The 24,998-nt window shown below is 41.5% G+C and overlaps 1 protein-coding gene across 3 annotated transcripts; it reads left to right on the top strand.

Annotated features, from left to right (window-relative positions):
• Positions 1–429: 429 nt before the first annotated feature.
• Positions 430–20,865, top strand: LOC122771677 (regulator of G-protein signaling 12-like). Of its 3 annotated transcripts, none has more exons than XM_044029382.1 (16): positions 430–579; positions 803–860; positions 6,278–6,299; positions 11,619–11,788; positions 13,591–13,683; positions 13,838–13,981; positions 14,814–14,996; positions 15,092–15,242; positions 15,523–15,602; positions 15,795–16,007; positions 16,639–16,712; positions 16,795–16,921; positions 17,187–17,283; positions 17,408–17,478; positions 18,439–18,610; positions 18,777–20,865. In XM_044029382.1, exons 1-16 carry the CDS (start codon positions 515–517, stop codon positions 19,322–19,324), a joined length of 2,268 nt encoding a protein of 755 aa, XP_043885317.1. In that variant the 5' UTR covers positions 430–514; the 3' UTR covers positions 19,325–20,865. The 3 variants fall into 3 exon arrangements, with proteins under 3 accessions (XP_043885317.1, XP_043885320.1, XP_043885318.1); XM_044029385.1 differs by having other exon boundaries at positions 514–579; positions 774–860; XM_044029383.1 differs by lacking the exons at positions 430–579; positions 803–860; positions 6,278–6,299 and adding an exon at positions 9,704–9,898.
• Positions 20,866–24,998: the final 4,133 nt, after the last annotated feature.

Below are 24,998 nucleotides of genomic sequence, written 5' to 3'. Positions count from 1 at the left end.
ATTGTACACATTTGTGAAGTGAACTGTGTTGTGATGATATTGCCCTGGAATTTTGTCGTATTTGCTTCACTGAATTAGTCACACACGGACAATTTTGTCACGTTACTTTATCTATAATTAATTTGAAAGGGAAAATCAAAACAGGAAATCCCAGTGTGTGAGATAGATAGAGCATGACGAGTTTGAATGCAAACTCTATAATGATTATAATTTCCTTTTCTCTTCTCCCTCTGAATGAAAATTATGAAACAATAAAAACTTTCTATTTACAGTTTCAACTGAACTGTGATTTAAGCACAGATGAAGAGGAGGAGGAGGAGGGTGCAGAGGTCGGAGCTGTGCTGCAGTATGATTGGCAGACTGACCTTGGTTCCCGCCCAATTTCTGTAAAATGCAGTGCTGCCCAATTGGGGCGTGTCACTATGGAAACATGACAGCATGTATGAGTGAGTGAGTGAGTGAGTGTGTGTATGTGTCTAAGAGAGAATGGAACTTTTAGTCAGCCTGTCAGCTCATGTATGGAGTTTGCTGTGAGGAGAAGAGAAGAAGAGGTGTTTCATGTAGTAGGAGACACACGTGGTATGTTACAAGTCACGTTTACTTATTGCATCTTTAGCACATGATTCAAGCTAATGCCAAAGTGTGTGTGAGTGAAATAGATGTGCTGAGGAATGGCTGTGAATTTCCTCATCTATCCCCTGAGCAGCTTTTGAAGAAGCTCTCTCAGCGAGTGTGTGTGTGTGTGTGTGTGGTTCACATATGTAAATGAACAGACAGTGGGTTTCCTCCTCTATGAGAGCAGGAGCAGGATGAACCTGAGGAGGAGGCTCTCCTTCAAGCGAGTCTGGAGCTTCAATACAGTGAGTACTACACACACACACACACACACACAAACAGAGAGAGAGAGAGAGATTTATTTAGTTACTAACTCAAATTACTTATTTATTCATTTATGTCCAGTGGTGTAGTGTGCTCAAGATACACACTCTCAAAACAGCATGGGTTGCCAGACCATCAGTGCAATTAACTACAAAAACAGAGCACAAATGTTGAATTTTATTATTTTTTATTTGTTTTGTAATGAAAATGACCCACATTTTATTTACAAAAACAAATAGTTTGAGTGCTAATTTTGCCCAAGAATGGTGTTGTGATTTATATTATTATATTGCACATTTTTTAGTGGTCATACTGAAATTCTGGCCCTGGGTATACAGTGTATATCAGACAGACTGCACCACTGTTGTTGTCCATAGAAACATACTTAAACACTGCTGGCATTCACTGACTCACTAGCCAAATTAGCCTCATATTTCCTTTGCAAATTTTGCAAAGGTTTGCAAATGATGGATGCAAAAAACATAAAAGGGACATCAAGAGTGAGACTGTCCATTCATTGGCAACAAGTGAGATGAACAGGCAGCAGTGGAATCTGTGAGTGGTTCAAGGAAGTCCACTGCAGCTGGGATGACCAGGCCTCTTCTACCGGAAACCTCCTGTGCAGGACCAATCAGCTGCCAGGATCCACCTAGACATGTCATTCAATCAAACATGCACACCTGCAGCCCATCTCACACTCACACACACACACACACACACACACACCTGGGGTCGTAACAGAACAAAAACAAACACATGGAAGTATACAGATAAGACAAATAGAGATGAATGAAGACAAGGAGCTGTGGATTGGGGGATCTCGGGGAAACAAATTGGCCAGAAATTAAAATGACCTGCTCGTCCTGTCTGTCTGTTGTTTCAAAGAATAAAGGGAGATAGTGGTCAAAGGCTGTGTAAGTGTGTGTGCGTGTGTGTGTGTGTGTGTGTGTGTGTGTGCAAAGGTAAAGTGAAACAGGAGGAAAGACTAATGTTATGACCAGGCCTAGGGGGGAAACCTGAATGCAACAACAGTGGGGAGACTCCCACTGATCCTCCTGTGCAGGACTAATCAGCTCTGCAGACACACACAAAGAAAAAAAAGGAAGGCACGAGTCGTCGTGACACTAGAGTTTGCGTTAGCTCCAGGCTGTTTCTCTTCCTCCCAATGCACAGAGCGCAGACCTCCACCAAGGCTTAAACACTTTGACAGTTTTACTTACCAGCACTTAAAATGTTTACATTTTGATCCTCATGATCCAAAAGTCTGGAAGACCTTCTGCATATGTATAGAATTATTTACCTGCTCATAGCTGTTACCATCATACATAAACATGGCAAAATTCATCCTGATTTGTTAAGATGTTGCTGAATTATACGCATCTGAACATATGGACTGAGTGTCTAATCCTGCATACACATGCCTATTTTCCTTCAAATCTGATGATTTGTGACAGAAATTCTCTACAGTTTTGTCCATTATAAGATAATAATAGGGATTTCTTGAAAATGTGCTACATTTTGTGACGTCCTCAGTGGGTAGATTCTTACAGAAAAAACACTCTTTTTTAAACCCTCGTGTGGTTCGTACATTTCATCTCAAACACTATGTGTAAAGCAATGGTAAGGTGAGCCGAAAGTCACTTTCTTATTGGCATTTACTTCATTGAACGCGCTGATGTGGCAGATGTGAGTGTGCACTGCAAACCTTTTCAATCAGATTGTTGTTTTACGTCTTATTCCCACTTCTGTCTGCATGACAGCTGTGAATTTAAAGGGTGTGAGCTAAGTGAGAGACATTTATCAGTCGCTCAGACTCTGAGCCTCCTCTCCTGTGTGGCTCTAGTGTCAGGGAGCAAAATATCATCTGCATTCCTTCTTTTCAGGATTTCTATGATTCCTTTTCCTAGAACTTCAGAGATGTACCAGAGGATATGTTTGTGGGGACAATGACATAGGTCCAAAAAGCGTCACTACTGCGTATTTTAAGTAGCCATTCAGAGTCATTAATAACAATAACAATAACAATAACCTAATCAGCTAATTCACCTCATCCTTTCCTCTTAGAGTTGAGCCACACTAAAGCTAAGCTGTTTTTAATGGTGTCCAATCTTGGCAGGGTGACTGTTCCTCTCAATGGCAGCTACTATTCACCACATTTTCAAAAGTAAACACACAGGTATGCACACACACACACACACACACTGAGGCAGCTTCAACCTCAGTTGAAAGTGTGTGTGTGTATGTGTGTGTCTCTCAGAGTGTGCAGTTGGGAAATCTGTGTGTCAGTTGAAGATGTCTTTCATACACATAAAAGATTGGCTTCTTACCAAAGGTGGCAGTTACAGCCCTGGTTGTTGTCGAATATGTGTGCGTGTACATTCATGTGTTATACCAAACAGTTTCTCCTACAGACATATACAGTATAATTCACTGTGTTAAATGTTACTGGCTGCTCTGCGTCTCATTCTACTCCATGTACACGCACACCTTTGCACTTCATTCACAGTGAGGACCCCATAACCATTAAAACTAAATGCCTAAACCTAACCATTACCCTATAATCCTAACCTAAACCCAATTCTAACACTAAAACCAGGTCTTAACCCCCCAAAAAACCCTCTAAATACAGTATGTGAGGACCAGTCAGAAAGTCCTCACCCCGTACGATTTAAACAACATTTGGTCCTCACAAAGCCACAAATACAAGAACACACACAGACTTGCAGGGATTGTTTTGGAAACTTGAGGTTGAGAAAACTGTCATTGCTCTAAGAATTGATATAATATGACGACAGTGAGAATGACTATCCCACATATCACGGCTAATAAAGCACTGGTTCACCAGCCCCTCCCTACAATACGCAAACCCAGCAGAAATGGCTTCAAGTTCAACACAAATTGTAGGTAGGATGTATGTCATTGAACATGTTTTGACCTGCAGACAAAAAAAAACAGGTTTTTAAACAGCATGTAATCCAGTAAGGCACTTTGTTGCTACTTGATCAACACTCTGAAACCAATTACTTTTTGTGCGTGTGAATCATATTTCCCTGTAATTCCAGAAAGTCTAATGAGCCGCAAATACCAGCAAGGATTTGAGTGGGTATGAAAAATAGACCTGGCCTTTTCATTTAGTCCGTCTGTGGTGATTGTGCATGTGATCCCACCCTCTTATCTCTAGGTTGAGTGTGTGTCGCAGTGATGTGTGCACTTCTCTGACCACCAAAATAATCATCCTGAAAGAATTTATTAATTCTTTGGCCGCTCCAAGATCTTTTTCGCGATACACCAGCATCATTAGACTGACTGTAATATAAAATTGACCACATTGCAAAAGGGGCTTCAGATAAGATAGGATCTACTGATAGGAACTAGAGTAGTTAATCAACCAACAGTTGTTTGTCATTTTTTGAGTAAAACTCATTTTGTCTCACAATGTTAGAAAACTATTCCTAATAATGACTTTCAATGCTTCATCTGAAAATGTATAAATGACAAAGTATGTGTTGACATGTTCATTCATAAGACAAAATCCTTAACTACAGCTTTGTGCAAATTCATTCGTGTCCACACTTCCTGAGGTTTTTTTTTTCTCTCTGATAAAATCTGTAACTTCTCCACAGATGTGAAAACCGTAATCATGACCGCCAATCTTGCGACCACTGTGTCACTTTTTCTGCTGATCGTATCAATGCATTTCGTGTATGATTGGATTTAAATTATCTTTGTGAGTAATCAACATCAGAGGACAGTGACCACAGACATTGCTGAGGCTGATATCGCGGTACATTTACCAGTAATGTTGAGGGGGCTTCAAAAGTGTTGAGTTTGAAAACCATGGAAGCTAAAAGAAGCATGCATGTTGCCGCTGACGAAGCAGGACTTTGTTGCAGGCTGATGTGTTTGATCGTATAATTCTGAGACTGTTTAATTTTCATGAGAATATGAGGTTGTGGACGGGGATTGGGGAAAAGTTTGGAAAACTCCAGTCATTATTTGTGGGCTGTGAGGAATGACTGGGATCTGCCAGGAGAGGAGGAGGAATTACAACTGAGTGACAGAAGGAAGCTTTCAGGAAGGAAGAAGTGATGGAAACAAGTGGACAAATGGGGAAACTGAGAATGAGGGGCCAAGCTACTCCACCACCAAGTATGCTTGGGCCTCACATTAGCGTCACATATACATGCCACAAACAAAAGACAAAACAGCAAGGGTTGCCACACTACCAACACAATAAACTTGTAAAATATTCAAAATGATGTGCACGTGATGACATTTATTATCACGCAGACACTGTTTATGTCCATAGAAACATACTCAGATACAGCTGCATTCACTGACTCATTAGTCAAATCACTAACAAACCCAAGACTGGCTGTTAAGCTGCCAAAGTGTCACGAGTGGAAACTCAGCACCGCCACAACAAACATTTAGCAGTAAGTTTGGAAAACCCCAGTGCACCACAAACAAAAGACACATTTCAAACAGATGTTGGCCATATGCTTTCATAGTGTAAGCTACTCCCATAATAATATAATACACACAGCATATTGTAACACACGTGAAATACACACACCAAAGACAGAATATGTAAAAAGTGGGTAGCCTGTTTCCACCGCTGAGGTTTCTACCTCTGTCTTTTCCTTGCGTTCCCCTGTGAAGGTTCACCCACAGTCCGCTGATTTAAAGTCACGTCACAGCTCTTCTCACACGCTTATGCCAGCCGCTACATCTCCTGTGACAATCTGAAATAGCTAATCCTGGTGTTTATGCCTGCTGTGCCATATGGCTCGGACACACAGGCTCAAGTGAGACAGTTGCCAAGATGCACATGAATCACAACAGAACACGTGTCGTACCAACGGAATTACATGCTGTGCATCAAAGCTGAGCCATAATATGACAGGATCTGTATAGGATCCAATACTTTACAGAATGACTGACGTGTAAATAACAAAGTTAGTGTCAGAAATCAGGTTATAGTGGGAAATGTGAGAGTGTAATTGTAAAATGTGGACATCTTTGGATAAAAGTTAGTTTAACCAAAGGGAGCTTGAACCCCTGACTTCTCTGTTGGAGGATTACTATTCCACATTTTCCCAAATGTTCTGTGTTTACTGATTTTCTTTGCAGCCAGTTCACAGATGATTCCACTCACACACACCAGACAAAGAATGTCGTAACCTCATTATGTCATGATTTGAAAATATGTCGTCGATAATTGGCCTCGTCTTGTGAGAAACACAGTCACCCTGTTTCTGTCTCCGTGTTGCCAAAGATCATGCCATGACAGGTGCCTCTTTGCCCTCATGTGTTGTTCTAGCTTGTCTGAATGTGTGTGGTGTGCAGATTATTAGCGAAGATCCTAATCCATGTCTCTCTGTGTGCTCTTTTCCAGTCCTCTGCAGTCTCCGATGGAGGTGAGTGGATGTACTTCACCACTGACCACTGTAAAATCACTCCCATTTGTTGTTGTCATGATGATCGACCCACACACACACACACACATAACTGTACATAGTGGTATAAGCAGCAGAAGTGGGCAGTAGTGATGGACATGGTAATCCTAAACTTCAGCAACATCAAGAAGAAGGAACAGGAGAAGCTTGAGAAATACAGAGGGCTGAACTGTGGGCAAACTGTGGGCAAAGTGTGGTCCCAGTGATGACAGGAGCACTAGGAGCTGTGACCCCCAAACTGGGAGAGTGGTTCCAACAGTTTCCAGGAAGAACATCTGAGATCTCTGCTTGAGAATAGTCAAAGGAACAGCTAAGATACAGCGCAGAAAACCTCAGGTCTCTGTTATAGAGGACCCGAGCTTGACGGAGACACAAGAAAAAATCTCCCCGAAGTGAGTGGGGAATTTATATACATTTATACTGTATATTTGCATATTATTTATTAATACAGCCAAGATTTACGCAAGTTTTTTTTTTACCTCTGGTGTGTGCTGACCTCTGACATGAAAACCGGAAATTATTAGCGTGAAACAGTCTCTTGGATAGGATTGGATAGATGGAGAGAGGTGAGGGATTGTTGGGCGTAAGGTTTCATTTTAAGAAGCGGAGCGGCAGAACAAAGGTTTTATGCTATATGACAACGACCGAGGTGTCACGGCACAATTTATTGACAATGATTGGAAGTTGCGATCCTTTGCATCGACTTTCAAAAAAACAGAGGGTGCAACTAATTGCTGAGACCTGAGCAGAGGAATTCCTCCACATCGCCAACGAGTGGCAAACTAATCACTCTCGGCACTGATAGTGTCTGTGATATGCTGGCAGCTGTTGTTGTTGTCATGTTTACACAACGTTCTTGTTGCATACAGGATGGCAGTCATCCATGCTGAGCCTTTATTTTAAGATGACCTGCTTGGCACTTGATAGACCCGAGTCTCTTTGAAATCACATAGTTCTATGTGTAGTTCTGTGTTTAAAAAGAAAGATACAATGCAATGAATGGTGTCTGATCACTCATTCATTTAGAAAGAAAAGCAAACTTTTAATTGCGATTCATCTAGATTAATGAATTTCAAAATGTGAGATGAATTAGTTAATTTAGTTAATCTACTGACAGCCCTAATTTATATATATATAGATATGTATACACACAATATCTTCCTCACCTCTATCTTCTGCCTGCTCTGCCGCTGTTGACAGGCTGCACTTTATAGTCTCAAATCTGTCAATGTGATAGCTGCACATGAGCATTTGTAAACATAGATTGGGACTGGCTTTTTGCTTTTACTAAATAAACTAAACCAAGCATGATTTCTCAACACCATGCACCTGGCACAAATTCCAGTGTGACCTGTCACTGTGTGACTGTTTTGAAATGCAGTGGACAGTAACTTGTCATAATAATGATACTACAACTCATGAATACAACGCCATTTTGCCACATGAAAACAGTGATGTTTTGATGGGATTTGTAACTCATCCACGGTGCTCGTGCTCCTCAAAATGTCAAGCACCACAAGATTGATCTTCTGTTCCACAGTCAGTGGCACCGAAGCTCCACTCATGTTCTAATAAACTACAGCAGAAGATGCACAGCCAGATGATGGGAAGATAAGATGAAAAGACAAGAATATGATATTTCTTCTTCATGCAGCTTCATGAAACTTAATGAAAATGAATATGTGACGAGAGGAAATAATTGGGATCCGAGGATTGTGAAATAATTACAACAGGCCTAATCGAGCTATTCACATTCAACTGGATGGTTTGCATCATTATGGTGTGTTGTTTTCTCATGTGAAGTACGCTGATGTGAATTTTGTCAGTGATAACAAAACACCTCACATTTAAGAGACTTGAAATGGTGCATTAACGCCTCAGTAATGAACAGGAAAGACACAGTTTACTGTGGATGGCTGATACAAGAAGGAGAGGAGGTGAGAAAAAGGACAAAAGGGGGGTGTAGGGTTCACGGCAGACACAGCTCTCATGTGTTTATGCCCGTAGTTAATGCCAGTGCATGTCTCCGGAGGAGAGCATGCACTGAAGTGGAAAACTGGCTTTCCTTCTACATTTACAGACACCTTATTCACACTGAAACAGAACTTTCCTTTTACAATCTTTTTCTTTTTAGTTCTCAAAAAGATTTAGGCATAGATTCAAGAAATGTCTCCGTCTGTAACCACTGTAATACACTTGCCAGGCCTGTATGTGGTGCTGTAACGCTGCCACTAAAATACACCAAAAACAGAGAAGAAGACGTGGAGCATGATCGTTGTTGTCTTGCGTATATTGGTTGTATACAGCCATGGTTCTCAAACTGTAATAGTAATAATAGTAATCATAATAAAAGTAATAATAAATATAATAAATACTGTTCGACTGCAATAATAAATACTAATTAGAGTCACTTTATCTCTCACTCCATCTTAATCTAATTTCACTATACCAGGTGTGAAGTATATGTGAGGAAGAGGAGGATGATGAGAGAGAAAATGATGTTATTGGGAATAAATCTGCCCTCCTGTGAGCTGACTTTGCTCGATCTATTTACACCACTGTATTTTAACGTTGGTGTTACTTCATGAGCTCAATATTTTCTCAGGTGGTACTTGGTATTAAAAGTTTGAGAACAACTCGCATACAGGAGAATGCGAGGGCGGGTGTTTGGGGAATTTTTTTTCACTTAGGGACTTGTTTTCCAAAAAAAGCTCCACAGGGCTCCCAAGAAAAACCTTTGTGGATTCTCCTAAACTTGTTCTCTCGGGGGGGTTTTGATTTTAGTTTGTAATACAGTAGCATCTATCTATCTATCTATCTATCTATCTATCTATCTATCTATCTATCTATCTATCTATTAATATGGCAAAAAGTCACAGTATTATTGTCGACCACAGTAATTAGACTGTGGTGTAAGGAAGATATTCTTTGCACGTGTCTGTCTATAATATGTGTGTGTGTGTTTGTATATTTGATTGTGGCTGTATGAGATCCACAGGCTCATTAGTCTCAGCTGTGGCCTTTAACAAGGGCCTCATCAATACTGCAGTGTGTGTGTGTGTGTGTGTGTGTGTGTGTGTGTGTGTGCATGGACACGTGTGCACTGTGGCGTTTTTAGTTCCCACCTCCCTCGACTCTGAATTATTCATTATCTTGATCCCTGTGTGTACCTGTATCACTTACCTGCCTGCAACTGTGTGCGTGTGTGTGTGTTTCTGTCTGTATGCGTGCACACTGAGACCTGACTCTCTGTGGTCTCTCAGGTTGTCAGACAGTTTGGTTCCCCCACCAGCAGCCTCCACCTCTCCCTCTCTCTATGTCCTTCATTCTACATCTTCTTCTTTTCCTCTTTCCCCCATTTCTCTCTCTTCCTCCTCGTAATGCTGTTAGCTGGGAGTGAGTGTGTGTTTGCCATGTCCTGGACCGTGTGCTCAGCCTAGTATGTGTCGAGGTGGTTAAAGGCTCTGATAGGCTGATTATGGATGGAGGGGCCTGGATTCCCCTCAGGACTCGATATCTGCCTCGCTGGCACCACACAGGCTCTTACCAGCTCTACCCAGGTGAGGAAGTGTTTTTAGTGAAGTTAGTAAAGGTGGGTTTTAGGCACAAATATTGACTGCAAATGTCTTTAATGTTGGATATCAATTATTACCAAGTTTAGGAGTACTCAAATGTTACACATCGTTTGCGTATTTAAATGTTTTTGTACCACCTGTAGTTTGGGACTAGATTAGCTGAACCTGTGTGTCTGTAGCCGTTTAACTATTAAAGGTAGGGTTGGAGATCCTGGAAAAACAGATTGAGCCGGCTCCATTTTGAATTCAATAGTCCAAGCCCCTTTCTTCAGACTATCATGTGAAGCTACGCCTCCAGAGCACAGGAACGCACAACAAGCACAGATTCACAAGCACTGCACAGCATCGGTAACTTTTGGTACTTTTCTGTGACTTTTTGCATTCATTAATTGTTTACAATCAGGGTGTGAAGAGGTTTTAAACAATACAGTTAAAAATGCTCCAGAATATAATCTCTCACCCTACCTTTAACTAACAGGTAAATCCCATTGAGATTAAAAACTTAAAAACGTCCTCTTTTTCAAGCGAGACCTGGCGAGACCTGTACAGGGAAATGTGCTTCTTTACTGAGCATATGAGACAGAATAAAAACAATGACAAATAAATAAACAAGGTATGATAAATATAATTACAAGTGGATTACTAAAAAGAAGTTCATGTGATGGAATCAGCCTCAAATACTTATAGTGGACTCTGGACTGAAGATGGAATAGGCCCCTTTTAAAAAGTTTTTTTGTATCTATTTACAGCAAGGAGCTTTTTGTACACACAAATACATCATTTTAAATGGAGAAGTGTGTCAAATATGCCCACAAACAACAGTTGTGCCACGCATTCAGTGTGGATGTACCACCAAAATGCACTTTTAGCTCTTCTTGTGATACTTGCAATGCTGTTTTGCATAATGCAAAACTCTGCAGGCCCTGGTAGGCACACATAGTGTTCTTTTTTGTGCGAGGATAATGCTTTAGTCTTTTTAAATTGAAACATTGTGCCTTGTTTGTTTTATGTTTTTGTTTGCATGAATAAAGAATGATAATTGGTGAGGTATTAAATACCTCATGTAAATACGGTATATACATCAATACTATGGTAGATGAAGAAAATGACTTGGGATAACTAACTTTACTTTTTTCTTTTGCCATTATAAATGATGCAATTATGTTATCTCTTTTTTGTTTACCTTTTCTGGAATAATATCAGTATGTAATGATGATAGAGGACCTTCGTAAATCAGTCTGAATAGAAACGACTTTTGCCTGTTATAGGGTAACAGTGTGTCCTTGTCCTCAGTTTGATTAGTTCATGTGTCCTTTTACACACATTTACTACATTATGACTTAAACAAAATCATGTCAGACTGGCACCTAAATGTCTAATGTGGTTAAGAAGTTGTTTAAAATGGTCAAATCTGTGATATTAAATGCCTTTGTTTAGATGAAGGTCTAACATCTCACACATTATTCTATTTATTTATTTATTTGTTTGTTTGTTTGTTATCATTCCGAAAATATGTGTCTTCCTTCTTCTTTTTTTGTTCAAGCTCAGGCAACAAAAACCCATATACAGCACATATGGACACAGCGTCTCTGGGTTGGATGCCACATGACATGTTTTTGAAATAGCTTTATATATATATTTTTTTTTTTTACCTCCACCCAGGTGTTTCACATGTGTGTATTTGTGTGTGTGTGTGTGTGAACAGAGCTGAACCGTGTGGAGCTGCAGGGCTGCAGCAGAGACAACAATCTGAACAGTAATGCCATCCTGCCCAGTGTCCAGAGCCACCGGCGACACACAGAGAGGAGAGTGGCCAGCTGGGCCGTCTGCTTCGAGAGACTGCTGCAGGATCCAGTGGGCGTCCGCTATTTCTCGGTACGATGGCCGCACATGACTGGTGTTAGAAAGCACATGCTTAGTTTGAATTTGATCTTGTTGCAGAGTCAAAAACTACACCACGTTTGCGTATGCGAAGTGTGTTTTATTCTGAAGCCACATTTGAACTGAGCCATATCATTTGTAGGGTCACGATAGGTTGAGCATTTGTCTTTGGACAAATATGTTTCTTTTAAGAATGGGACAATAACGGTCTCGGCAGATATTGGCTTTAAAATGGATTATCAGATATCACAAACACACCAAGATCTAGCAATATGACTAATGACAACAACAGTAGGCTAAATAGGCTGCTGCCTCCTTGACTTCTATGCTGGTGACCTCGACCACTATAATTTATGTTGTGTTTATTTTGCTTAATGAAGAAAATGTATATCTACATCTGCTGTGACATGAGTTTGAAAAATATGTTCATTTCACGACAAGAGAATGAATGGCCTCTGCAGTTGGACACAGGGAAAGACATATTTATGAAGTAAAGGTCTGGACCCAAATGCAGGACAGTGGTAAGTAAAAAGAGTTTATTCTTAAAGCACACAAAAATAGGAAAACAGGCACGAAGAGCCTCAAATGTGCGACACAAAGTGCAGGCGCGGGATCAACGAGGAACAGGACAGATCCACAGACTTGCAAACCACAAAAACAGAGGAGCAAAAAAACAACGTGTTGAAACGGCAACGGACGAAGACAAACTCACAAACAGACAAAGGAAGGGGGAGTGGTTAAATACACTGAGGAATCAGGGAGACACGAACAGCTGTGACAAACAAGACACAGGTGAAACAGGTTGGGGTAATCACAGAGGGGAAAAGTAAAGTGCACGCAGACAAGGGACGAAAAAGACTTCAAAATAAGAGGGGATTTTCACAATAAAATGACATGGACAAACAGAGCATGACAATATTTATATATTGCTTATGATATATATAACCAATATATACTAAGCACTCCTGATATGGTATAGGTCTGACACGTCCAATGCGTCCTCCATAACCACATTTGGAGGTGGTTTGAGGCCACATTCTTTAGCATTAACGCATTTTATGCAAAAGCAGTTTTTCTGTGGGGCATGGTGGAGAATACGATGTGAAGTGACATGGTGCATGTGAGTCACACAGAAAAAAAGCACATCATCAAGAAACATGCAAATCAGTGCAATCGTTCTTCAAGTTTCGGCAGCAGAAGTGACGAGCATCTATAATGCCATACATCACACACATTCATATCGCTCTACCGACTGCGGTAATGCCTTAAGCTGTAGAAACTTTGGGTTATATTTTGGGTCAGGCAGTGTCTTAATCCTTTGGTCGGTGGGTTTAAAAAATGTTTCTTGGTAAATTAGATAGACAATATATCTTAAGTTTAAATGATTACATCTGTCCCACATTGTCCCACTTTACCATGCTACTTGTCCCACATTTTGTCTGACTGGAGGTGGTCACACTACACTTCAGGTGTGCACACACACACACTCTCTAACACACTGACAGTGGACACATCTGTTCAGTCAGACTCTTTGAAACTCTGTGTACAGAAATGACACCAGTTTGTATTTGAATATCGCACAGATGATGCCAGATCTGATCACATGGTGCCACACAGGATGTCCATGAAGCATGTCTTTGCCAGATGTGAACAGCTATACTCAACACTGTCCACTCATTAGATCTCTCAGGACAGATGTTGATACCAAGTCTGGATGAGGCCTTAGTGTGTCGTATCCATGTTAAAAATGTAAAAAAAGAAGGAAAAGTTCAATGCACCGTTCATTCTCACTACAGGAGTTCCTGAAGAAAGAGTTCAGTGAGGAGAATATCCTGTTTTGGCAGGCCTGTGAGTTCTTCAGCCACGTCCCTGAGAATGACAAGAAACAGGTAACACACATGCAAGACATTGTTTGGTCACAGCATGCATATCTAATTACAGCCCTCTAGCAGTAATTAACTCAATCTGTGTCTCATATTAGTTTTCCCGCCGTGTCATCGCGTTTTATTTTAACTTAACCTCGACCTCTCCTCCACCCTCCAGCTCTCTCAGCGCGCCAGGGAGATCTACAACAGCTTCCTGTCCAGTAAATCTACAACCCCGGTCAACATCGACAGTCAGGCTCAGCTCGCTGACGACATCCTCAACGCTCCTCGACCTGACATGTTCAAGGAGCAGCAACTGCAGGTAGTAATTACAGCAAGTATGCTTACCAACTCCGAACTCAAGGTGACCACTAAGTGTTTTTAGAAAAGAGGACGTTTCTCCATTCAACAGATTGTACTAAGATGACTCAAAACTTTGACCTTCCTTATGAAACACTTCATGCACTGAAGAGGCAGTTTATTATTTTTATTACTCATTAATATGGATCAAAACATTGAAAATGGACTAGTATTACAGCACTGTGTGCTCAAATAAAACATAAGGTCTACCATTCATCTTAGCATCTTATCCTGTCTGGCATCATGGATGTGAATGGAGGAGAGAGGTGTAGTTACTGAAAGGCTATGATTGACTCTAACAGCTGAAAATGATGTCAAATCAATTTTATTTCCAAGAGGTGAACTCCAGACATGTGTAGAAATGGTTGACAGAAGCCTGAGCTTCTTCTGTTTCTTTTAATGAATTTGTGGAAAATTTGGGGGACATTTCTGTTTTTCCATTTGTATCATGTGGTATGAAGTGTAGATTGATGAGAGAAAAATATTGATATGATTTTACTTCATATCATACTTAACTACTTATTTACCTTCCTGTGCTCTCAATATCTGTAAGCAAATTGTTGCCATCAGTTTGTTCTCTTTCCATCTGTTTCTTCTTTTTAACGCTTCCATCTTCTTCATTCCTCTTTCTGGTCTTGCCCTTCATTTTGTGTGTGTCTGTCCATTTGCTGTTGCCATTTGTTGCTTCTTTTCCTGTCCTGTGTTCAATCCATTTCACTCTCTTGTGTTTGTCCTTTCTTCTCGTCTTTTCTGTGTTTAATCCCTTGATTACTTATTCCCCTCCTGTTCTGTAGATCTTTAACCTGATGAAGTTTGACAGCTACACCCGCTTCCTCAAGTCTTTCCTGTACCAGGAGTGTATGCTGACGGAGGTGGAGGGCAGGCCCCTGCCTGACCCTTACCACATCCCCAACAGCCCCACTTCCAAACACAGCATCATCAGCTCTGACCGCTCCAACCTCTCAACGCCCAAGAAGGTAATGCATACATGGTAAATTCTTTTTCATGGCAATTTTGATAAATTAGTTTTAACATCCATCATGTGCACCTGTCATTTTTGTGCGTGTTATAGGAGGACAAAAAGAGCAAATCTGGTCGATCTTTGAATGAGGACAGCAGAGACGACCCAGGGGACCAGAGGAAAGGCATGTTCCTCTCCTGGTCCCGCAACATGAGCTTCGGCAAAGGTCCCAAGAAGCGAGAGCTGGCTGACTTTAACTACAGTCAGTAGTCTTTGCCATCATATGAGTTCAGTTTGTAGAAACAAAAAACAAAAAAAGCTCCAATATGAAAACAACTCGAAAATACTTGACTGCGCAGATCACATGATTCATCGTCGCTAACGTTTAATCAATTACAGTTGATAACACTGGAAGTGATCCTGGAATTTTATTAATGTGAAACGATTTTATGGTTTTAATAATGGACCCTTTCAAATGTATGTTTGATGCAGAGGTTTGGAATGATTCCACAGTTGTCTCTGACTGGTTTAATGTCTTTCAGATTTCTCTGGCAGTAATGGTCGGCGTGAATCACAGGGTTCCTTGTCATCAGGAGCCAGTCTGGAGCTGGGGAGGAATGAGGTCAGCGTGGAAAGTGATATCACCACACAATCGGTTTAGACTGTAATGGCCAAACATTCCTGTCACATTTGACTTGAATGAAAGTAACTTTGAATTAAAAGAACAGAGTAAAGTGACAGTGTCTGGTTTCCTCTGCTCAGCTTCTCTTCTGTCTGTTTTAACACTGACTTTGTCTCTGTTTTCTTCATTCAGGGTGATGTTTCCAGAGATGCAATATCAGGGTCAACTGAGCGTGGAGGGGGCAGCGCCCCCTTGAGGCAGTGTAACATAAGCTTGCCGGACGGCTCATGTTGCTCTGTGCCGCTGAGGTCCGGGGTGTCCATCAGGGACTTGCTCCAGGGTCTTTGTGAGAAGCTCTGTATCAACTTGGCAGCTATAGACCTCTTCCTGGTTGGAGGGGAGAAGGTATTTCATGCCACATTAAACCACACTTATAGAACCAGTGTGTAAAATGTAGGTGGAATTATTTTCTTTAGACAGATTATTTTTAAACAATTATACTTAATTTTTTTTGGTAGGAGCTGGGTCAGCTCTACAGATTTCATCATTTTGGACCACCTTGTATTTACAGTAGCCCACAAGGGACAAACTAAACACCCTTCCCTTGCAACACACTTGGAAGGGAAGGGTGAGGTGAGGGACCTTTACCTGTAAATGTTGCTAAATGTTTCACACTGTACCTTTAAGCAGAAACCAAACAGAGAAATCATATCCAGCATCATTTTGCTCTTGTCATAAAAATCCATTTAAGTTGTCTTAAAACTGCACTAATCATTATTTTTATATGAGCAATGGATCAAATTACAACACGACTCTACGGGGAACTCTTTAGTTTTATTTAGTGTTTTAGTGCTTTTCAAATTATTGTTTTGGTTTAAAGCCTTGAATCTTTACTGACATCTTTACAATCAGTTGTTTGAAAACATACCATTTAGTTAAAATTAATATTCAGAACTATGGTCCATGTAACTCAAAATGAGCGTCCTTCCTTCTTAATAATTGATTTTAAATTTTGATGTTGTGCTCCTTATTCTAGCCGCTTGTTTTGGACCAAGACTGTATGACATTGTGCTCTCGGGACCTCCGACTAGAAAAACGCACACTCTTCAGGTACAGTAAAAGCAGTGAAATCTGTCTGTTGGCCCCTGAAGCTACTGCCACAAAAACCTAATTCTGTTATTTTCTTCTCCAGACTCGACTTAGTCCCTATTAACCGGTCTGTGGGCCTAAAAGCTAAACCCACAAAGCCAGTGACTGAAGTCCTTAGGCCTGTGGTTGCCAAATATGGCCTGCACTTCTCTGACTTGGTCGCACGCATTGTAAGTCATTAATCAATTTTGGCTGTGTACAGACAGTGAGGAATGTAGTTTTAAATTCTTGATTAGATTGTTGGCTGCTTTTTGCTAGTGAGTTATTGATTGCGGAAAGGTCTAATTGGTGAACATCTTTCCAACTTTGCCCAAGTCAGCTGGGCTCCGTCCAGCATGGACAGAAAAAGAGCTCAGACGATTGATGAGCAGTTGATAAGGAGATTCTGTTCTTGCTCAAAGTGTGTGTGTGTGTGTGTGTGTGTGTGGGATGCAGAGTGGAGAGGCAGAACCCTTAGATTTAGGTATTCCCATTTCCCACCTAGACGGACTGCGTGTGGTGTTGGATACAGCAGAACACACTGCTGGAATGGGTAAGTAACACACAAGTTTTTCTCCAAAACAAATGTTGCTCATTGAACAAAGTAGAACACTGTAATTGTGTTTGCACTGCAGTCCCTTATTATTCTCTCTCTCTGCTTTCTCTCTTTCATTCAGTTGACAAACATAAAGTAGGTCATTCGAAGAGTCTCGTCTCAGTCTCTACAAGTAGAAACCAACCATCAACAGTAAGATCTCCTCCAGTCTTCTATTTCCCATTTCTTTCTGGACTGTTCCATAACCCACAAAGTGTCTCCATGTCCTGGCTGATGCTACTAAGTGTCTTTCTTGCTGTCTTCAGTTCCCTGTATGCATGCGCCTCGTCACACTCGCAAAGGTTTCTAATGTTCCGTCACAATGGTCCGCCTGTGACCGAATGCATCATCAACTTTGCTATTTGGTTTGCTGGTTCTCTTTCTTCCATAACAAACCCACCCACCGTGATGCAGTTGGTGGCTCTCAGGGTCGTGTTGTTGTTTTTTTCATTTGTTAAATGACCATTTGGTCATGATCGATGTTGGAGGATTCCTTTAAACAGGCTGTGTCTCTCACTTTAGGGGGATAGTAGTGTGGCTTTTAATAGCGTGGAGTTAGTTCTCTCTTAGGTGATGTGTGATTATTAGATATGTTTCAGTGAATGTCAGAATGCTGATTAAGGCTATGAGCTCCACACGTTTGTCCGTGTATTAGATCTTGTGTCACCTGGCAACATTTCCGTGCTGCACACAGGAAGTGATTCAAGACAGATGGAGGCAACAGCAGCACTGTGCTAGTAAAGAAAGGCGGCTACAGTAAAAGTATGACAGTAAATAAATGAATTTCACTACTCAATAAACATAGGTAATCTACAGTTTGATAAAAGTAAAACACACCCTCACACAAGGCTGATAGTTGCCTGTCAGAGAGTTAGACAAATGAAGCCAACAAATGCTAGACCTTTTCTGTTCATGACCAAGACCACACAGAGCCAAAATAATCAACAAAAAACACTAAATGTCACGCGCTGCCGCTTTAATCATACATGTTTAAATCATCATTGTCATCAGAAGCATTAGTCTCCATGTGTTGCCATTGCTTGTGCCCATACTTGCATCCCCATGACTTATCAGGGCTCTAACACCCTGCTCTGTTCTCTTTGTGGTCCTCAGGGCGAGAAGAGGCGCTCAGGGAAAACAGGCTCAGCCCACATCCGTGGGCAAAACGGCAAGGCTGGGCACGGTTCTGACCTAAGAGGCTTGGTCTTACCCAACCACCCTATCGCTCTGCATAAGGCTCTGGATAAAAGAAAGCAGAAAAAGATTAACATCGATGAAGCTGAAGGTAAAGACTGATCAATCTTTTTTCTCTCCAGCAGCTGTTTTGCAGAAGCTGCTTTCAAATGCTTTATACATGTGGCACACTAGCTCACTCTGAATATATCCCTCTTTTACATGTTTACTGAAGGATGATGAATGATTTCGAAAAAAGTTCATGTTTGTGTTTGCAGAATTCTTCGACCTCATTTTCAAAGCTCAGAGCCACCGAGCAGATGACCAGAGAGGCCTGCTAAACAAAAGCGACCTGCAGCTTCCAGACTTTCTTCGCCTTTCGCCGACTGCTCCCTACAACCCTGAGCCCAGTTGCTTCAGCCCTAATTCCCGTAACCCCAACAACAGCAGCCTCCCGAGCAGCAGTCGCCGGGGGAATAAGACAATCAGCAAAGACAGGGGAGGAGGAGGGGGCGGCACCCACTTGCTCACTGCAAGTCATCAGTCCCAGAGCTTGGCCTCTGCACTGGGTACTGGAAGTGGAGGCAGAAGGAAATCCAGACCACTCCCTCCATTTTCTGGACCCATCTCCCACATTCACCCCCAAACTAGCAGGGGAGAATGCATCCAGGAAGAGGACACACTGTCAGATCTGACTCTTGTAGGAGAGGGGGACATCAACAGTCCCAACCTCAGCTACGTCACTCCCTCAGCCCTTCCCTGCAAACCCAGACCCCAACAGCAAGCACAGGACAGTCGGCCGAGTTCAGGTACCTTTCCTGTGTGAAACCTTTAAACTCTGTCTTCATCTGACTGCAAACGGGACTGGGGACCACCTGAAGTCAGTTTGAAGATCTTTGTTGGCCACTCTTGGTCTGTGGCTGAATGCATCCAGATTTCCTTTGTCCCTTCATTCACTTCACTGCTACAACCTTAAATTTACTCGAGTCACATAAATAGTTTAGTAGAAATGATGTAAATATACAGTAACTAAGGTAAAAGTGTTTATATCATTATATGAGTGTAAATAATGTAGTGATGTATACACTGCTTTAAGGCCACAATTGTGGTATGATGACACAGATCAGAGTGAGAGAGGAAAAATTGATGCATTAGGTTTGTAATTTCTCTGCGTGCTGTGTATCTGTGTGAACTCTTGAGTGCACTTGCTGTGGATTTTTCGTAAGCTGAAGAATAAGCTCAGGATGATGACCAGTGTCAAACCCCCTCCTCCATCTCCCTCCAACACTCCCGTGTCCAGAATCTAACAATGCACTTTAGCCAATTACAGATAACAAGATTTTGAACATTTTTACAGGTTCTTAAGATTGGATGAAATCTAATGAGGTGTAAAATGAAAATTTTAACTTCAATAGCGGTATGGGGGCTTCAGTGTTGCACGTACAAGAGGATCATGTGTTGTTTTCAACCAATTTAGATGTTTATGAGCACACTGCACGCTGACATAGTGCGTCAATAAATACAAGCATACACACAGCAGCACCATGAACACAACATTTGCTCAGCTGTTATTTATCGTCTCAAACGCACCACGTTCTGTGTTTGCCCACTATCTTTTCACTCGGGAAAACAATAACTAAAAATACGAGTGTGCACGCATACAGTGGAACAGAAAGTTCTGCAACAACTGTACATGTACAGCTTTACTTCATGTTTCCTTTTTCTTGTTAGCACTTTATCACACAGCAGCAAATTTTATTTTCACCCCTTCTCGCCTCAGTCCAGCAGTTAAACGATGTTTTTAGCAGTTGTTTTTCCCCTGCAGAGACAGCTTTTTTAAAGGTTTTATTCTGTACTGTACTCTGAGGCGAACATTAATTTATCCCACGTCCTTTTCATTTTTATTCTCAGTTAAAATGATCAACTATTATATGGTCTACGTTGTAGTCGTTTTTTGCAAAGCAAACTGCAAAGCAGCCGTTCCTGCTGTATCTTCAGTTGTGTCGCAGTAGAAATCAATTCTCTGCCTTCTCTGTCTTTTCTTAACCCATCAGAATGAACAGATTTTTTTTCTATTCTATTTCCTCTCATTTGTCCTTGGACATTTTGGAGAGAGAATACAGCCATGGGAAAAGCGTACGAAACACAATGACTTATGAAAAACCCTAAGGTCATTAACGACACTTTTCACTGGAATACTTGTGACCTACTTACATCACACTTGCTGAAAGAGGCAGTGAAGAAACCGTGGAGGACATTGTGATACGTGACAGATGTTATTGTTAAGTTATTGATTTGCTACTTTATCATCAATTGTTTGTGCCGCACTTAATGGAGCAAAGAATAAACATCCCTGCCAATACTGAACCACCTGTATTTCACATGCTGGATCTTTAAAGACTAAAACGTCTATGCATGATAATCAAGATGTTTTTTTATTACCCATTCACTCAGTGGGTTAGTGGTAGAACGGGTCATCTTTTAACTGAGGGTTTGATCCCTGCCCCACTAGCCTCTACATGCCATGACCCTGGGCAAAACACTTAACCATCCTGGCAGCTGTGCCAGCAGCATGTGAACGGGTATGATAGGTGTGCTGTGCTGTGAGTGAATGAGTGTGAATGGGTGAATGGCAAAACAGTATGGTGAAGACAAAGCATTATATAAATACAGATCATTCACTCATTAGACAGCTCTTTATTGTGTTACGTCATGACATAAAGGGACTCTGCATCAATCATAATACAATATTGTCATCATGTTTCAGACCAGTTTTCTTAAATGTTAACATGAACAACACAAATCCAAGGTGGAATGTGTGATAAATTCTTCAGCTCCCTTCTGTTTTAGCCTTTACCACTAAACACCATCTGTGCAACCTCTCTCAGATTTATCTTCTTTATCTTGATCTTGTGTCCTCTCTCTCTCTCTCTCGCTCTCTCGCTCTCCCTCTCTCTCTGTGTCTGTGTCTGTGTCTGTGTCTGTGTGTCTGCAAGTCGGGGCTTTGTTTTGAGGTACAAGGTCTTTTTTGGGGTAAAGCAGAAATGCACGGGTTCTCCTATGCTCGAATGCCTTATCAGGTAAGCTTTGTCGCTGTTTGGATGTCACCAAAACACACTGATATCCTCATTTCTACATAAATACAGACATGTATGAATGTGTGTGTGTGTGTGTGTGCGTGCGTGGGTGTTGGTCCTCACCTTGTCAGGACCAAAAGTACTGGTTAGTTTGGAGCTAAGATTTAAATTGTGGTTAGGTTAACTTTAGGGCTAGGCATTAACTGGTTATGGTTAAGGTTAGGGATAATGCTTTGGTTAGGCTTTCCAAATGAATGGAAGTCAATGAAACTCTGTTTCTGTCACACTTCACATTAGAATAATTCTGCAGTGTTGCTTGTGTTTGTTTCCTCTGGGATTGACATGTACCTGTACACACAAACACATACTGTACATGCACACACAGACATGGCTGTCTACAAACACTACACATTGTTTTATTTTGGGTGTTTTTTTTTAACAGTATCTGAACATTTAGCTCACAAAAGAAATGTTATAATATGTCGCTGACAGGATCTAAATGCATAAGATATTCTGAGATCTCTTCAAACATAGGTCATCTCTGGCTGTGACTGTTGTTTTCATGCTCCAGGATACAGTGTGTTTTCTCATGTTTCTCAACAGAAGCGGTTGTACACATACAGTTTTGGCTCTGTGTATTAGTTCACTGGCTCTTGTTAGGACCATTGCTCATTTCCACCTGTCAGCAGAATAATGAATTGCCTCACAGAGCAGCAGCTTGATCCCTGTCATCTCACATGGTTTCATCTGCTGGCGAGAAGAGAAAGTAACAAAGTGGCGAGACGTGCCAAGAGGAAAACAGTTTCCCCGACCAAAAATATTCCAATCATAAATCGCTATACTTTCAAAATGAGCTTTAAAGGTGTGATGTGGAAGCTTTGATGCATAGGCACCGCAGATAGCTGAGGTCATCAGTCGTGCTTAGCTGTATCGAATTATCAAAAATAATAACAACAATAGAGTTACTTGCAGATGCAACAATGGGTTTGAAGTCAGTCACGTGATTTAAAAAAATAGAGCCATTTGAAAAAATCCAGTTGTCACAGATAAAGTGATGACTCTTTTTCTCTGAGCCAGTAGATGGCAGCAGTTTGTATCAAGATGGGAACACAAGAATTACACTCAGAGAGAGAGCGAGAGAATTACCTACCACTCTTTCCCATGATGTCATAGCAAAGTGAGCCAAGCGCTATGGGAACATTTGTCACATTCACTCCAAATGCCTTTTATCTCTCTCTCACAGTGCATTGTGGGGACTTGATCTGTTTACATAGTCACATAGAGGGGACAAAATACAAATCCCCTTAATGTAAATCATTCCATTTTTAAAGTTTAGTTGGCCTACCTGTTACATAGCTTCTACCCTACTTGGCGCTCTAAAGTAAACAGCCCCTGCCAGTTTCACACGTTGGGTGTTCCTACTTTACTGTGGCTAGTTTACGGCAGGATAACGGTGGAGCTGCGTTTAGAGATACCCCAACCACGTTCAAAACATAGACTTTATGCACTTTGTTCTCTCTGTTTTTGTTGAGAAAAATTGAGAAATCCTGCACTTTTAACTTTTCATGGACTTTTCTTCAGTTAGACAGAAATCGCGATGTATCGGGATGTGATTGTTGTCACACCGGGACAAGGACTTGGACCCAATTGCACGACTCGGGAGACCAAGTGAAAAATAACCAACTTTTATTTTCAAAGTGCAACAAAAAAAAAAACACTCCTTAGAGGGAGAAACGACTAACAAAAAATGGCTAAAGCTAACAAACAAAATCACTCTTTCGACAGAAAAACTACTAGGAAAAAAAAGGCCTTGACAAAGTAGCAAACAAAAAGTCCAAAAACCTGACGAGACAGTGGCATGGAGCAAATACTGATAATTCCTGACAAGACAAAGGTGCAGAAGTTACTCTGGTTGACCAGACAACAGAACTGGCAACAGACAAAGGGAGGCGCAGACCATATACACACGGTAATGGAGAACAGGTGGAAACAATCAGGGCGGGGCAGACAATCAGACTGGCAGGAAAACACAAGGGGAAGAAGAATACAACTAAACACCACAAGCTTTCTTGTTCATGACAATTGTCTTGCAAAATGATGTGCTTTCCTCTGAAAGCTCCTTGCATGAGTATTGTTGCAGTGCTGGTGTGTTTCCATTTCTTTTATTGCATTTGCCTCTGCTCGTTGCTTAGGTTGTCTCTTCTTTCTCAGGTAAAGACAGAGAAAGATGGAGAGGGGAGGAAAGAGGACGAGGGGCGTTCAAAATGCACAGCCGAAGAACAACGTCTTCCAACCCACTCCCTCCCTCTATTTCCCCTCCTCTTCCTCCTCCTCCTCCTCCATCGCGACCTCCTCTACGCTCACGTCGAAAATCCAAGTCACCTGTGTCCCGCTTCACCCCAAAACGAGCTTTGGATTTAGATAACATCGGGGCCACCACTGACCTGGAAGACACCAGGCAAAACCGCAGAGGATCCCGGAACTCAGATCTGGACAGGAAGTGGGAGGGCGTGGCCTTGGAGCTGCGCAACCATGGCAGCAGGATGAGGTCGGCAGTGTACGAGACTTCAGACTTGCCCTCCATGGTCAAAGCCAAGAGACATTTGGAGCAGGGTGAGGGCAAACGGCAGACAGACCGGAATAAATTAAAAGCAACATTTGTTTGAGGAGGAATGATGAGATTGTCTCTGTGAATCTGAACACACCGAGGGTTTCTGCAGCAGCTGAAACACTGTCCTGGTTAAGAGCTGAGGCAAAGAGCTTGATGTCAACAACTGTGCAGCTGCTCCCAGATTCCATACTGAGGCCTTCTAACGGCACACTGGGATTAATCATCACATGCTATGTCCCAATTCCATACTGCAGACTCATTCTTGGTTTGTACTGTGCAGTGGAATGTTAACACAACTTCATTGTACTGTACTTATGTCCATATGTCACATGACTCAGTGTGTCGACACCAACATGATGGCAGGAAAGGCTCCTCAGAAATAAACATCTCAAATGTCAGTTTGAGGTCGTCAGAGTTCACTGCACACTTTATATTTGCTAATGTATCGCACAACCTGACAGACTCAATTTATCTGACCCTTCTAATGACCCTCGGGTGACTTTTTTTTATGTGTACAACAGCCGGAGTTGATATAATTCCCGACCTGCAGTATCCTGACATCCTAACGTTTATTAGAAGTCTTCCCTTATCCTGCTCCAGAGAACCCTTAGACATTGCAATAAAAGCATGTATAATAAATAAGGCTTTAAAGTCAGTTCGTGTTGGATTCTATACCTGATATGATCACTATACAGGCGGAATGTGTTGCCCGTGGATTCCCATCACTCCGTCTTCTATCTTTGGTGATCTGTAAAATGCTCTCACAATGAGCGCCTGGCACCATCTTCACTATTTATAAATACAGCCGCCAA

The sequence above is a fragment of the Solea senegalensis genome, linkage group LG6, assembly GCF_019176455.1.
Source record: "Solea senegalensis isolate Sse05_10M linkage group LG6, IFAPA_SoseM_1, whole genome shotgun sequence".
In the NCBI taxonomy this organism is placed as follows: Eukaryota; Metazoa; Chordata; class Actinopteri; order Pleuronectiformes; family Soleidae; genus Solea; species Solea senegalensis.
The sequence above is the reverse complement of the archived record's forward strand: the minus strand, read 5'-3'. Positions and strand labels throughout refer to the sequence as shown.

Coding starts and splice junctions, on each gene's coding strand:
- LOC122771677 (XM_044029382.1), top strand. CDS start 515: ATGTATGGAGTTTGCTGTGAGGAGAAGAGAAGAAGAGGTGTTTCATGT. Junction 861..6,277: donor GAGTCTGGAGCTTCAATACA/GTGAGTACTACA, acceptor GCTCTTTTCCAG/TCCTCTGCAGTCTCCGATGG. Junction 16,922..17,186: donor CTGACTTGGTCGCACGCATT/GTAAGTCATTAA, acceptor TGTGGGATGCAG/AGTGGAGAGGCAGAACCCTT.